The sequence below is a fragment of the Xyrauchen texanus genome, chromosome 40 (genome assembly GCF_025860055.1).
Source record: "Xyrauchen texanus isolate HMW12.3.18 chromosome 40, RBS_HiC_50CHRs, whole genome shotgun sequence".
Taxonomy (NCBI): domain Eukaryota; kingdom Metazoa; phylum Chordata; class Actinopteri; order Cypriniformes; family Catostomidae; genus Xyrauchen; species Xyrauchen texanus.
In genome coordinates this window covers 13322790-13338779 of record NC_068315.1, presented here as the reverse complement: position 1 = coordinate 13338779, position 15990 = coordinate 13322790, and the positions used below count along the sequence as shown (strand labels likewise).

Here is a 15990-nt window from a genome sequence, read left to right as displayed (position 1 = left end):
ACATGAAATAAAGTGCATGAGTCCATACTCCATGCGTATGGAGTTCTTTAATGATAGGATTTTTTTCTCTCTCTTTTTTCCCTTTTTGACAGCCCCGGATCCCCATTGACTTCAATTGTATGGAAAAGAGCATCTTAGACATTCTACTAAATGTCTCCTTCTGTGTTCCCACAGACAATAACAATAATTATAATAATATTTTTATTTTATTTCAGTATTACATTCATTGTATTTTATTTGAGAATCAGATCATAATTTATTTAGCACCTAGGTTACCATGCTGTGTATTGAGAATTCATTTGTAAAGAAATTATCTTATATGGCCAGAAGGTGGTGATGGGGAGACACCAATGCAGAAAACCTCCGTAAAAATTCTGCTGTTATATGCGGTCGCCTATAGAGAGTAGGGCCATGGTTGTCCTTCAACCCAATGTCATTGCCTCAGAGTGACGCATCATGTTAATCATCTGTTCTTGGGAATGTTTAGATATGCAAACCAGGGAAGAGTTATTCTCCACGTCCATGAAGCACTCAGAGTGACTCCAACATAGCATACTTTTTTCTGTTCACGGGTGAAACCTATTCCCTTCAGCTGATACTAAACATATATTAAGATTTAGTAGGCCTATACAGAATGATTCTTTTGAATTTCTCTAGTAATTTTCTATGCAGTTAATGATATAGCTGTTGTATTAAATATATAACAATTGGATCATAATTCATGGTTGGGCAGAGGATTAAGACTAGGCCTACATAAATTGCACAGTAGCCTATAAATTATTTTCACGTATAGGGCCTATAACAAATGTATGTTATTTCTTTGTACTTGTAATACACAATTGTTTGTTGTTATACAAAATAAAAAATGTAATCATATAGGGACAGATTAACCACCGGGCAGATTTGGCCTTTGCCCAGGGGCCTCTAAACCCAAAGGGCCCCAAGATAAAAAAAAATCTATTATTTATTTTGAGATACCTAAATCCATGCAATTGTTAGCCTTATGTGAAATACAATTTGTTCGACCGAATGCGTGCTGAAAGACAGTAGCGTGAGCACAAGCACTCCAGTGCGCGCTCAGGGAATCTGCGTCTCACAAGTGCAGCGCCTTAATTTGAAAGACTACAGAGAACAGCGTCTGATTCAGAAAACACTTCCAAAAACAAAGATAATGTGCACTTTACCCTGGCTGTGTTCAAAGCTGATGGTTTAAATTCATATGGATTTGCCCCTTCGGCAAATCGTGGCACCGTTTTGTGCCCATTCGGCCCGTTTCGCAGGCGGCCCACCACCTGCCCAGTTCTGCCGAAGGCCAGCCTGCCCCTAATCAGCTCCAAAGTGCGTCGGCCCAATGCAGGTTACCAATCCAGCCCTGCAAATAACTAAGAGTTTCAACAGAAAATAACAGCAGTGTGTATAAAATCGTCAAACAGTAAATATACAGTGATTATATGTACATATATGTACAGTGATTTGCATAATGCATTCACAAAGCATTGTTGGGTACTTGAGTAGGCCTACGTTATATAATATTAGACACAGATCTCACACCTTGTGAGACCTTGTGTACTGCTAACGCCAGACAGAAGCACAGAATTAAGTTATGAAAAACAATACTTTGTTGCTATTTGTGTCTTTTTGGCTGACTTTATGTAAAGGATAGCAGAAACATCACTTGTCAAATCATTAGGGCTTTTTATGTTTTGTCAAGAATAATCTGTGAAAGAAATTCAGACACTGATTAACTCACACAGAGTGAAATTATAAGCAATTATACTGAAAATAACCAAACTATACTATGCAAATATCTGCTTTTTGATATGTTTATAATTTATATATATTTATATATTTTTTTTAATTTATATTCTTTGAGGTGTTGCGTTTATATCTACAGTAATTGTATTTTACATGTATACTTGCAGGGCACCTAGGATACACACTTTCCCCTCATACATTAATGTACATTTTAACCTAACATTTTCATGTTGGGAAAACATATTGGACATTTGTCATCTACCAAATTATTAATTATTTTGTCAGTGGTTTCTCTTAAATCAACCCATAAACGTTTGCATTGGTTCTATGGATGTTTTAAAGTTATGACAGTTTTCACACTGAGGACCATTTTCATGATTTCGCCTGTAGGGTCCCACAATCCCACGGGTCGGCCCTGAACAGTCACAAAGAGTCCTCTTTGCAACCAGCGCTTCCTCAGAATGTCGATTTGATGCAGTGCTGGTGTCTCGAGATGTGTCACCTGCATAAATATTAAAATGAGTTTTAAGTTAACGGTAGGCCCCTATCTAAAAAAGCGACGGCCCTGCGCTGTACGCTGAAAAAAGTGAGTTGTGCACGTCCGTCCGGTGCGTGCAGACGCGCGTGTGAACAGCCCGTAACTCGCCACTTGAAAAACTGACCCGAACCTTGCCCAAAACCTTATTTGTAGGGTTCCGTCGTATCAGATATGTTTGAAGACCTCTAACACATGCAGAATAACCGAATAGTGATTTGTAATTTAAATACAGGCGCCATGTAGGCTACATCCCTAGAAATAGCCTAACGCGTGCTTTAGGATCGGTTCATAATTAGTACATAGGATACAATTGGCCGTGTAAGATATTGCTCCAAACTTTTCTTTGAAAAATCCAACCAAATCTGCCAAGCGTCCTGTAGGGCATAAAGGTGATTGTAGTCACATCATGGGGGGCCGCACGGTATTCCGGCCCATGGGCCTCTCAGTCCTTTATCCCTCTTTGATTATACTCAATTGAATTACTTTGTATTTATTTATTTGCTTTTTTATTTGAATTCATTATTTTTAAATATTATGTAACTGTTTTATAATTGTATCATTTTGTTGCATATTAGGGGTGCTTCATGCATTATTAATAATAATGTTCAAAACATTTATATTGTATCATATTTCATGTTCATTTTATGTGCATTTTTATTTTAAATAGATACTAACATTTATTTATTTATTTATTTGTATGCTTTTTTGTAAATTTTTGTAAAATATTTATCTAAACCTATAGACTTGATGACTGTCAAAAAGGCTGTTATGATTGCCCAGTGCACGAAGGTGGGGCAGTGAAAAACAGCATCAGGGACAAAGGGGGGCGCTCTAACACAGGTTTTCTAAAAGAGGTGACTCCACAACATCAACCTAAATCCAGTATCTGCTGTTGTGGACCAATAGCACAGCTTCACAGTTCTCAGCATCACCAACCAAAGGAGATATCCAGTATCCACAGACCTCTGGAGTGGCTACTGAGACCTCTGATAAGGCGTGAAGATTTGTGCTTTGATCAAAGGCTTTTATTTGATTGGAATTTAGGCTAGCTGACCATCTTTATCTTAAGTCCATTCCTCAGTTTGGATGACCTCGCATCTCATAAATGCGCAGTTTATCAAGGATAAACCAAGACAGCCATTACTCTTGTTTTTCCAAAGCATCGTGAAGGAGATCAGATTCCTGTGAGTAAGCTACATTTCTTCGATGCTTTTCTCTATTCTCTAAATTTGGTTGATTGTTGGCCATATTTTCTACGTATTACATTATTCTGAGGGGCATTGTAGGTTGCTTGGTTTACATTTGTTTTGTTGGTTTGCCTTTCATTCTTTCTTTCTTTCTTTCTTTCTTTCTTTCTTTCTTTCTTTCTTTCTTTCTTTCTTTCTTCTCAGGTATTTCATTTTGTTGATGTGTTGATTATCTCTTACTCGTGTAAATACCGCTGTAAAGCGCGCACATTTTCAGAACCTTGGACAGTAGCCGATGTTTTTCAGGCACGCAAATGCATTTAGGGGCGAAACGAAGGTTTCCAGTATTTTTTATTTGTAAAAACATATACTGGAATGCACGATATTTTAAAATGTGTCATTTAATCCAACCTAGAATGCACATGTACATAGACACCAATAATAAATACAATAGTTTAATATTGCACCATAGCTATCTGGAAATACTTTTGGCCTGACCTGATCTGATCATTAATTTTCTAATCACCTTAGACTGAATAAATCATTCTGGGTAATTTTAATGCAAAAAGCAGGCCTAACTGCTAAGCGAACACCTATATTGTTAGTGGACACTACTACTGGAACCCACACTGTAAGAAAGTGGTAACCTGCAATTGTTACCTTGAGGAGCTATTTCTATGTGATCCCCTACAATGAGTTTTGTTGGTGTAGCCTAATGTATTGAGGTTGATTCAATGATGTTAAATAATATTTATGATTTTAATTAAACCAGTTAATTTGAGATGTTACCACATAAAGCACATTTTTATTAGGTTTGCATCTAAATAATCCAAAGAAGGCCTAATATTGTGAACAATATTATACAGTCTATTCTGAAGTATATAAAACTACCAGTTCACAAGTCTTTAGTGCTAAAGTGCTATGTAAAGAAATGGAAGTATGGTTACTCTCTCAATGGTTAGATAGTGTTCAACATTATAGGGAGTTATACTGTATGAGGAACATGCCAGAAAATTATCTCTTTTGAACAATGCTGAAATATGCTTTTCCTCTTATAGGCTTTTCAGTGAAAGAGCCCTCGTCCATCCCAACATCATTCTTCATTAAATAGAGCACCAACCTAAATTTGGATGTCTAACACAGATTAAACAAATCTCAGGAAGCAGTGGGGCAAGTCCTCAGCTTTGGAACTTGGCAACTTCTTTAGTTGACCCCTGACTTTTGAGGTTCTGATCATCCACATCTGGCACCATGGGAACTGTGCTATCACTGTCTCCCAGCTACCGGAAGGCTGCCTTGTTTGAGGATGGTCCGGCAACCGTGGGCCAATACACGGCAGTTCAGAACAGCAAGAACGCCAAAGACAAGAATCTAAAACGCCACCCGCTCATCAACGTATTCCCATGGAAACGGATAGTGGCTGTCTCGGCTAAGAAAAAGGGTTCTAAGAAGGTACAGCCTAATACCACCTACCAAAACAATGTTTCTCACCTCAACAATGAGAACCTCAAGAAGTCGCAGTCTTGTGCGAATCTCGCCTCTATTACCCAGGACCAGACAAGTCCATCAAACCAAGGCTCTAAAAATTCCAACAATACAACTTCATCTGTCAAGAAGGCACCTCTTTCCAACTCCAAAGTGGTCCCTGGAACACCCAAGAGGGTGATTGTTCAAGCCTCCACTAGTGAGCTGCTGCGTTGTCTTGGGGAGTTCCTGTGCCGAAGATGCTATCGGCTCAAGCATCTCTCCCCCACTGACCCGGTGCTATGGCTTCGGAGTGTGGATCGTTCTCTACTGCTCCAGGGCTGGCAGGACCAGGGCTTCATCACCCCAGCCAATGTGGTTTTTGTCTACATGCTCTGCCGTGACGTGGTTTCCTCTGAGGTGGCCACAGAGCATGAGCTACAAGCCGTGCTCCTCACCTGCCTCTACCTGTCTTACTCTTACATGGGCAATGAAATCTCATACCCTCTCAAGCCATTCCTGGTGGAGACCTCCAAGGAGACTTTCTGGGACCGTTGCTTGTCCATCATAAACTTGATGAGTGCCAAGATGCTGCAGATCAACTCGGATCCTCACTATTTCACCCAAGTCTTTGCAGACCTCAAGAACGAATGCCAGAAGGAAGAAGAGAGGAGTCGTCTCCTCATCGGCCTGGACCGGTGAACAGTTCTGAAGAAGTCATTGTTGGCACTCTTGTCTGGCATTTTCAAACTGTTCGTAAAGGAATATTCCAAGTTAAATGCAAGCCAAGCTCAATCGACAGCTTTTGTAGTATAATATTGATAACCACAAGATTTTATTTTGACTTCTTTTATTGGGTTATAATCTGGGTTACATTGAGGCACTTACAATGGAAGAGAAAGGGGTCAGTCCATAATAGTTAAAATACTCACTGTTTTAAAAGTATAGCTACAAGATATATGTAATATAAATGTTTTTTTGTGTGTTTTTTTGTCATTTTAGAGGATAAAATCACTTACCAACCTTTTATGTGTAAAGTTATATCCAATTTTACAATATTGTTGCCATGACAACGTAATGCCGTAACCCCTAAAACAACCATAAAAATGACCATTTAAACAACTTTCCAGCTCAAATAATATACAAGTTTTAAGAGAAGAATGAATATTAGTGGTTTTATAAGATTATAGCCATCCCATTGTATGTGTCTCACCATAATCTAGATTTTTGCTTTTATAAATAAAAGGAGGAACAAGTTGAACATTTTTTTTTTTGGTAATCAACATTATGCCATAAATGCTGTTTATTGAGCATCACTTGTATTTAACCCAGAATATTACTTTAAATGAGTTGAGTAATTAATGGGCTTATATTTAGTAGATAATGCTCACTAATTATGAGATTGTTGTCTATGTCTTTTAAATTCACATTCAAACATTCAATTTTATATAAAGCCACTGGCAATGCTTCAATTAAGGAGTTAGAGGCCATATGTTTGGCTTAATATTACAATATTTTAGTGAGGTTTACATTACCTTTAGCCATGGTAATTGCAACATTTTGCATTTTAATAATAATAATAATAAAAATGCCAGACTTCAGTGGACCCAAGAGCTGTAATGTAGTGAATATTTAAAAGCATTGATGAGAACTTCAAAAGAGGCAACAAGATAAAAATAATAACACAAACAGCTATGAATGTGGAGCTGCAGAACCACTGACATCTGGACATGTGCACTTTGTGGTAAGAACTTTGCCAGACTGATCCATCAGCAACAGACATGTGTTCTCCTGCTTTGTGTCCATGAAACTGGACACTTGCTGGTTGATTAATACGGCAATGTTGCAAAGTCTGCAATGAAGTGCAAGTGAAATTATTTGCGTGTTTATGTCTGGTGGTATTGAACATAGGCCACAAAAAAGGAATATTGGATAAAATTACATTGAGAATGGGCCATCATTGCACAGTGGCTGTTGATATACATACTAGTGATGGGAGAGGTCATCGGCACATATATAAAAAGACCTAGTTTATTTTCATCCATACAGAGTTGAGCAAATCTGTTGTGGTTTACATCTCTGAAGCTTTACAGATTGTTTTACTGTTGCCATGTTTTCATTTTATTTAATAACTGTATTCAAGTGAATGCAAACACAATCTGGACGGCAAAAGAAACTTTACATTTTTAAAGCCAACTGCATTTGTGTTTTGGGAATGAAACAAGAAAAATGTACAAATAGTTTATTTAGCTAAATCTGATGAGCCATTGTTTTGTCTTTTTGTTTTAATCTATTACACAGTCTAGTTTCAACAGGGGGCTGTGTACAGGTAAACCTATTGTAAACGAATCAAAAACAGTGCCATAACTTTGATGAAAATCTTGTTTGTTCTAAAAATACACACCAAAGGCTGGCACAATTTGGAATGGTGGGATTGTCATTAACAATGAGTCTCTATTGCAGTCGTAATTTATTGTTATTTATTACTTATTTTCACACATTTCTCTCTTGCAATTTGAGATTTTAGTAATGTGTTGTAAAAAAAAAAAAGAAGGTAAATCTGTTACATTCAAGTAATGCATTTAGTCTGGTGGCTACCTTTTGGTGGAAATGAAGATTGTGGTTGATGCAAATTTGCATTAGAATGTATTATTTAAGGCTATAGCATCTAAAAGCTTAGTTTCAAACCATTTGCAAATCTGAGAAACACCATGGGTAATTCATCATAGCAACAGATGATCGGTTTCAATCTCAGTAAAAATACCTGAAACCAATTTCTCTGTGAAGTACTGTTGAGATGTTCTGCATATCAGCACAGCAAAAACTAATCGTGAGTGATTACTATTTGAAAACACAAGACAAACACTGGAGATAACAAGCTCCCTGGCATTAAACTGGATTAGATGTGGTCTATTTCTGGAGATTAGCAGAATTTATATTAGAAAAAAGAAAGCCATGTGGACCATCAGGGCATAATACACTACAGTAAAGCAGCCAACATGCTTCTAATGACATTTACATAGGGGTATTAGTTTTTTAAACACTTGTCATTGCCCCTGATAGCTGCTTTAAAGGAATAGTTCAACCATAATAATAATTATTATTATTATCATAATTTTGTCAAAAACAACAGGACCAGGGTTGTGGTCACCATTGACTTTCATTGTATGGAAACAAGAAGCTTGGACATCCTGTTTGATAACTCCTTTGGTGTTAAGTAGAAGCAAGAAAGTCATATGGGTTTGGATCAACATAATGGGTGAGTAAATGATGATTGTCCATTTGAGGGTGAACTATCCCTTTAAAACTGTGGGCCAAACTGTACAACTGAATATAACATTTGCAGCTACATTTGTGACATGTACTGTAAATGAACCTGGACCATGGTCATAGGGGGATTCTGCATTATAAATTATATATTTACCCATTTTAAAACATCTCAACAGTGCTAAATTGTGCATGCTTTCTTTCAGTAGTGATGTCTTAATTTTCTTTAAAGAGTAAAAAATAGAAAAAAAAGTGACAGTCTTTTACGCAAACATTGTCTCTGTTAACTCATGCAAAAGCCTGTTCTTCTCATGATACGAAAGATGTTTCTGAGCAGTGAGATAGATTGCATTGCTTTATTATGTGACAGACTGTGTATATGAATGAGAAGATGGTTGAGGAAACCAATAATTCACTTAGTAATGTGCCAGAAGAGGTTTAGACATGACTACTGATTCAGCAATGGGGACTTGCACTTTTCTGTGAGATTGTGTGAGTTTGCCGTGGCAGGGCTGAAGTTGGTGAGCCCTGCTTTGCTGCTTGCCTGCTTTCACTTGCCCCAGCTCACAACAATGTGCCATTTCTTCACTTACATCACAGAGTCGTCCTTTGGAAAAAGTAAAACACTTAAGAGACAAGCAAAAGATTAAAACGCCTGTCAAACTCTGTTACTTGTTGCATAATTCTTTGAAGAACTAAAACGACAGTGTTACAAAAACAAGGACTGCATGAGTGTGTGAGAGTGTGAATTTATTTGTACAGACGAATGTGTTGTGTGCAAGTTGATTTTCTAGGAACAGAGCATGGCCATGCTTTTTAGAGGGTAATACTCTATAGTATCGGGCTTGAGTTTGACAGGCAGGTGGGAAGGGGTGTATCGATCTGTTACCATATTGTTCTTTTAAAAAAGACAAAAATCTGTTGCTGTAATTTAAATATTTCATTTTGTTTCTGCTTATTTTTATTTATTTTTGTACTGTGATGAGAAATAAAATGCACTGATCATTAAAGATCCACAACAGTGTGGTTGTTTTAGAAAGTATAGTTATTTGCAAGAGTTTTGCAGCTTATAATGTCAAAACAACACGAATTCTGGCCTACAAATGTTCTAATTGTAATGAGTCACATATTGGCACAGAGGTATTACATAACTATAGCTTATCAACATGAAAATTGCTGGTTTACCAACAAATTCTCCTTTCTCAATAACGTGGTCTCACAGATAGGAATATAGCTTCCTAAACAGTAAAATTGTCTGAGTTATGTTACATAATTGTCTGTTTTGTCTAGCTTTAAAAACAATGGCTCTACCAGTTGTACTTGTGTGCTATTTAGCAGAATCATAAGGCAATACAACCATAAACTATATGTTGACTAAAGTGTCCCTCAGGGTATATTAGTGTTTTAAAGCAGTTGTTCACCTACAAATTAACATTCTGTCATCACTCACCTCATGTTGTTCCAAACCTGTATGATTTTAGGTAGAATGATAGCTTCAGTCACCATTCTCTTTCATTACATATTTTTTCCATACAATGGACATGAACGGTAACTGAGGCTAACATTCTGCCTTTTTGTGTTCTAAAGAAAAAAAGTCCTATGGGTTTGGAAAAACATGAGGGTGAGCAAATTACTGAATTGAAATTTTTGGGTAAACTACCCCATTAATGTGTTCTGTAGTTTAATCCAGAACCATGCAGTAAATGAGTAAGTATCACTCATATTGCAGCTAAATTTCCATTATGAAATCGAGAATCATCATTGTAATGCCTATATGTGAATGTGAAGACTCATACTGTGCAAAACAAAATAAATACAGTCACAGTGTGAACCACACAGACATGCAGCACATTTTCGGTCACCACTCTTAAGACTGAGAAAATGTACAAGTTAAAATGTCAATAACAGATTCCCAGTGGCAAACAGTTGCTCTCAATGGATTTAAAGCCATTTTACCTTGGGGGGGGATCTGTGAAATAATGACAATATATTAGTGCGAAGGAACAAAAGCCTCAGAGCAAGACACTTCAAGGGCATGTTTATTTCAGTAGATATCTGGTACAGATTTTATATGATTAACAAAATTGTAAATCAGTAATAAGTAAGTTTTCAATGCAGTACAATGTTACTGTGAAATGAGAAAATTTTGCTATATGAGTATTACTGAACAAATGCACAAATTACAGATTATTGCATTAACACACATACGAAAAAGCTGTTTTAACAAACACGCTGTATAAACAGAATTCCCTTTTTGATTTGGTCCAAGCATGTGTAGCGTCTTTTAAAATGAATATATGACTTAAATAAGAGAAGTATAAAAGTAGGCACATGGACTGTTCATATTAAATCTCCAGAATTCTAATATTAACCACGATGAACATGTGTAATTACACAAATTTGAACAAATAACATAAAACACAAATTATTAAATTATTCGGCACTTAAACTGCATCAGTGGGGTTCACGACAAGAACAAAAAGAAGATTATCTAAAATGACTATCAATGACAAAACAAACTGCACTGCCCACAGGAAGAGGATTAAAATAGGATTTTATACACAAACAATCACTTAAGCCCTATTTTCAACATACCATGGAGCATTCCCTTATTGTCAATATGCCTCTATTGAGAGACAAAACTAATTTCAGGTATTGATACCATTGGCAATCAGAGATAAAGTGTTAGATTCAAGAAAAACATCCTGTTATAACTGTAAATAAAAGTGCATTTACTGGTTTAGAACTTCATCTTCCTGGCAGCGAGTTCTAAGAGATCCGTGAGTAATTCCTGAATAGTGAGGAACCTGTAACTTGGGTATCTGTTGTCTTTGGGCCAGAGCTGGAGAGAAAAGGTGGTAGAGAGTCTGACTTTTTCTTCCAAGCGGCACTTGGGGTACTGTGTGTTTCTGCTGACACACTTTACAAATCCAGGCTAATCGTCAAGAGGGAGTGTTCTGGGACTGCGAGGAAGAGGATGAGAGAGTTTAATGAGAGAAAAAGAGAGAGAGATAAGCAAGATGGGGAAGAGGAGAGGCTAGCACTGGCTTTGTAATTGGACATGATTATTACTTCATGTAAAAGTGTAAAAATAATTTTAAAAAAATGTGTCTAGTTTTTCAGTTATGTAAACATACAAACATGGTTTCCAGTGAACATAATTTATAATTTTTTGCCATTGGCATTTTTTTTTTCTTGTTGTATGCATAAACCTCACAATATTTGTTAAGATTTATGCTTAAAAGAGAAAAAGCTGTACAACTTTACAATAAGGTTCCATTTGTTAACATTAGTAAATGCATTAGGTATCATGAACAAACAATAAACAATATATCTGTTACATTATTTATTCATCTTTGTTAATGTTAGTTAATAAAAATACAATTGTTCATTGATAGTTCAAAATGCATTAACTAAAATATTTAGTAGTTGAAATTAACATTAGCTAAGATTAATAAATGCTCAATATGTATTGATCAATGTTAGTTCTTGTTAACTAATTCTGTTAACATGCTGTTATGTTAACAAATGGAACATTAACGTAAATTGTTACGGAAAAAGCTATTTGCAAATTAAGAAACATAACGTAAGTTTTATCTCGTTTTAAGAATAGTTAGAAACTTGGACTACTGCAAAACAAGACAAAAATACTGAGCAGGAACTCAAAAGTATTTTTGTGCAAAATTGTGATAGAAATCAGGCCTGCATAAGTGTTTCCATTTAACCTGAGGCTATTTCAAAACCGCAACAACTGTTCTGATTGCAAGCATTGCTGATCACTTGGTAAAAGTGATAGTCCGACTGGCCTGGATCATTTGTTGTAGGCCACAGCTCACTATCTGATCCATTATTCCACATTTAAATCATATCACAAGCCTTGGTATTTCACAGCCAGGACAGATGCTGCAGATGGGAGCTTAGCGATATTTTTGGCCATAAGGAACAATCCTAATTAACTAATAAAACGATCATACTTCCTTAGCTAACAGCCACAGACTTTACAGTGAAACTATTATTGAAAAAGAGATTTATGAAACCACCTGCTTAGAAATGATCAAAATGGCACTATTTCTGTCAGTACCGGAAGCTTTAAAATAGGGCAGGCTTTGATATTTTTAATATGAATCAATACTGCTCTTTCTTTATTTCACACATACAGTGGCTTTAAAATGTATATGGGCACTTAAGCTACATTAACATCAACTGTATGAATGTAATGGCATTAGATACAACATATTAGAAGAAGTGAAATCTGCAAACAAATGGTACCAGAGAATTTCTTAAAACTGAGCCATATTTGCAAATACTTTTAACAGACTGTTACCAAGGTGATTTTTATTCGAAGTATGATGTCAGCTTTACTCAGGGTCATACAGGTGTCCTAGCAGAGTAACCACAAGAGTAGTTCATCGCAGTGGACATGTTCCACTAAAGTTTGACAACCAGAGAGTTTCCAAATACTTTTGGTCTTCATTTTAAAGACTAGATCTATGGGGTTAGCATGTCAAACCTAAAAAACAAAATGTGTTAAAGATTTTTGATTGAAAATTGTGCTTGCGCTATCTTGCATCAAAATAAATGGCATTTGCTTTGACATTCTGTTATTTAATTCAATGGCATTCATACATTTATATGAAGGACTTAAGTGTCTAAATGCATTTTGGGGCCAATGCAGATGTGCAAAGTTTGCAAATATTACAGCTTACTAATCTGAACACATTAAAAAAAAATATGAAAGTAATGAAAGTGAAAAAGCACCATAACGGAACAACTGGTTACCTGTTCTTCAAATATTGTCACTTGTGGTTGGAGGATTTTAATTTTCTTTTTTCGTATTTTTTTTTTGGTGACAAAATGTTTTTTTGTTCTTTTTGGCTCATATAAATGATGGATACTGCCGCCTTTGTGCTATTTTGAATTCAGTTACAGAAGAAAGAATGTACTGAAATTATCCTTTTCTCATGGGACCACAATTGGTGACAAGGCCAATTAAAATGGCAATAGAAAATAATATGTCCTGATGCAATCACCACCTCCCCTGTGCTGTCTCTGATTCTACTCCAAGATAAAGAAATATGTGAATAAATGACAATTCTCTCCTACCTATGTTATGTATACTGTATACTGTATACAGTACAATATTTAAGCCACAATGCCATAATCAATATGAAAGTTTCTGTGTACAATATTTGCCTGTGCTTTAGATTACCAGAAATATGCAGAAAATAATAACAGTTTAAATTATGAGAGAGTTGTAACACTACTCTCTGAGCAGTTAATGAGTTTAAGGATATGATCAACATATCCTGCTCAACAGGCCTTGATAAACAAAATTCAGCAGTAACTCAAAAACTGCTTATGATCTGTGCGAAACTTCGGGGCAAAGCTATTCTTTATCCCGCAGAAACCATTGATCAAAAACCAACATATTCCCTTTGAAGAAAAAGACTTGAGTATTTCAAAACATGAGTTAGATATTTTTAAACCCCTTGTGTATCCTGTTCCTCAAAAATATTACATTTACGATTACCCTTCATTTGATTGTAAAATTTGATAAATACTTGGACCAGTGCCTGCTAAATCTTCTTTGAGGATGTACTGTATCTCGTTACCTCCTCTTTGTCATCTTGTATATAATCTGAGCCAAAGTTTGGAATTTAGGGGCAAAGTTTTCTATTTGTTCACTCCCAGAAAAAAAAAAAGATTCTTCCTTGCCTGTCTCCAGGCAAATTTGGTATGGCTTCATTTATGAGGTTTTACTCAAAAGTGATATATAGTATAAAGCTGGTGATATACGGTGGTTATTGTCAGTCAAGAGGGGCTGTTTGGCCCCTGGACCTCTAGTTGCCTGGCACTGAGAGAATGTATCCTGATCTGCTCTTGGTGAAGTCTGGTTGTGATTGGTTGATCTTGGTTTCCACGATGACAGTGCACTTCCTCCCATTCATACTGCATTGAATGGGGCTGACAATGTTCACCTGTAGCTTCCTCTTCTCACTAGAATGAGAGAGAGAGAGAGAGAGAGAGAGAGAGATGTCATTGAACATTTCATTCAATTCACGATTTGAATTGTCCCCACTAAAATATTCCATATGCTCTTGTTTTTGTTTTGGTCCACAGAGGATTGACTTTTAGCTCTGTGTACTTGTGAATACTTGTTGGTTGTTTTTGGGAGGATGGGTATTTTACACCATGCTCTCAATGAAGGGGATCGATGAAGCACTAGAGTAATTGGCTGAGTGATAACAGCTGTGCTTTCAGAGAGGGGAGAATGGAAAAGTAAAAGTTGAACTGAATCTCACACACTCTACATTTAGCTCTGCAATCAGAAAGTTGTGCTTTCAACAGTTCATGTTGCAGTCAATAGATCCAACCCCTAAAAGCCTTGCTTCGACTAGTAAACCTATTAGCTCCATGGATATGTCCTCATAATCTATGGGAAAGCAGCGTTTCAATACAGTCAACCTATTTTTAACATGAAATTGAACTTAATATCCCTTTAAGAAGAATCCTTTAACAGTGTCTCGACAAAACCCATTTACAGCCGCCAGTCTACAGAAAATTCAATATTACAGAACACTGCAAAATCAAATTTGAATTTTCTTTTTGTATTCAAGTTAAACACCTAAACATCCTTAGAACAAGCTTAAGAAGCAAAATTGTGCACGATTATAAGACTTCTGTCAGAAAATATACCTTAAAAAGTATATTCCGGGTTCAATACATGTTAAGCTCATGATTTGAGCTGTAAATTAGTTTAAATGGTCATTTTAGGGTTTGTTGACATTATACCGGCATGGCAAGATGTAAAATTGTCTACACAGAAAAGTTTGTAAGTGATATTATCACACTAAAATCATGTTTACACACATATTGTTTGTCTTGTGGCTACACTTTTGAAACAATGAGTATTTTAACATTGAAAACTTTGCCACATTCTCTTCCATTGTAAATGCCTCACTGTAAGCCAGAGTTTTTTTTTTTTTTTTTAAAGAAATCTTTACAAATTTTGGTAATCAATATTATGCCACAATTGCTGTTGATTGAGCTTAATTTTTATTGAACCCAGAATATTCCTTTAAATTAAGCTTTTTTTCTTGCCCCATTGGAAAACCATTTTTTCTATAATTATTATTTTAAGCATAAACCTCACTACATTTTGTTAGATGTATGCTTAAGTAAAGAAACTATGCCAATAGTAAAAAAATAAATAAACCTAATTCAAGATTCTCTGAAAACAACTTATCTTATACAATTTTGTAAATGTATCTCAAATAAATTTATCTGTTTTGAGCTTAGAAGGAAAACAAGGCAAAAAAAATTGTTTTGGTTTTATGAGAGTGTACATTTACAGCAGAACAAAACAACTCAATTATCTCCTAAATTGGGAGTCTGATTCAGAAGAGTGACCTTCACAAGGCAGCTTATGTAAGAAATTCTGCAGATGATAAAACTCTCCTTTATAAAGCCGCCAGCTCACAGACACAGCTCTGTCTCCATAAGTTACTGGACCAGCAGGCTGCTGCGCCAGACGTTTCTATGGCAACCCAATGAACCCCATCATGTGGTAGGGCTGCTATAGTCAGCCAACAGACTGTCTGGACCAGCATCAATCTCTGCTATCTCTCACAATCATTGTTCCTCTATATTGGGCCCAGCTACATGGCTGGAAGACTGGATCTAGACATCAAAAGCAACCACATGTTTATAAAGTAGTAGGCACTTTCCATTAAAAGGGCAGAAAGTAGGGCCTGAAACACTTAAAATTAATTGCTAATT

At 36.2% G+C, this 15990-nt stretch overlaps 2 protein-coding genes across 3 annotated transcripts in view; one reads left to right on the top strand and one right to left on the bottom strand.

Annotated features, from left to right (window-relative positions):
* Positions 1-3224: 3224 nt before the first annotated feature.
* Positions 3225-9214, top strand: LOC127633219 (cyclin-dependent kinase 5 activator 1-like). The gene is made up of 2 exons (XM_052112145.1): positions 3225-3477; positions 4539-9214. Exon 2 carries the CDS (start codon positions 4732-4734, stop codon positions 5644-5646), a length of 915 nt encoding a protein of 304 aa, XP_051968105.1. The 5' UTR covers positions 3225-3477; positions 4539-4731; the 3' UTR covers positions 5647-9214.
* A 1021-nt stretch (positions 9215-10235) lies between these two features.
* LOC127633214 (unconventional myosin-Id-like) overlaps positions 10236-15990 on the bottom strand; it is a 103044-nt gene continuing 97289 nt past the window's right edge. The window contains exons 22-23 of one of the 2 annotated variants that reach the window (XM_052112141.1): positions 14190-14208; positions 10236-11174 (exon numbers count right to left, since the gene is read on the bottom strand). In XM_052112141.1, coding sequence (XP_051968101.1) covers positions 11154-11174; positions 14190-14208 — 40 coding nt within the window. In that variant the 3' untranslated portion in view covers positions 10236-11153. Of the gene's footprint in view, positions 14209-15990 lie in introns of both variants that reach the window. The other variant, XM_052112140.1, reaches the window with a different exon arrangement.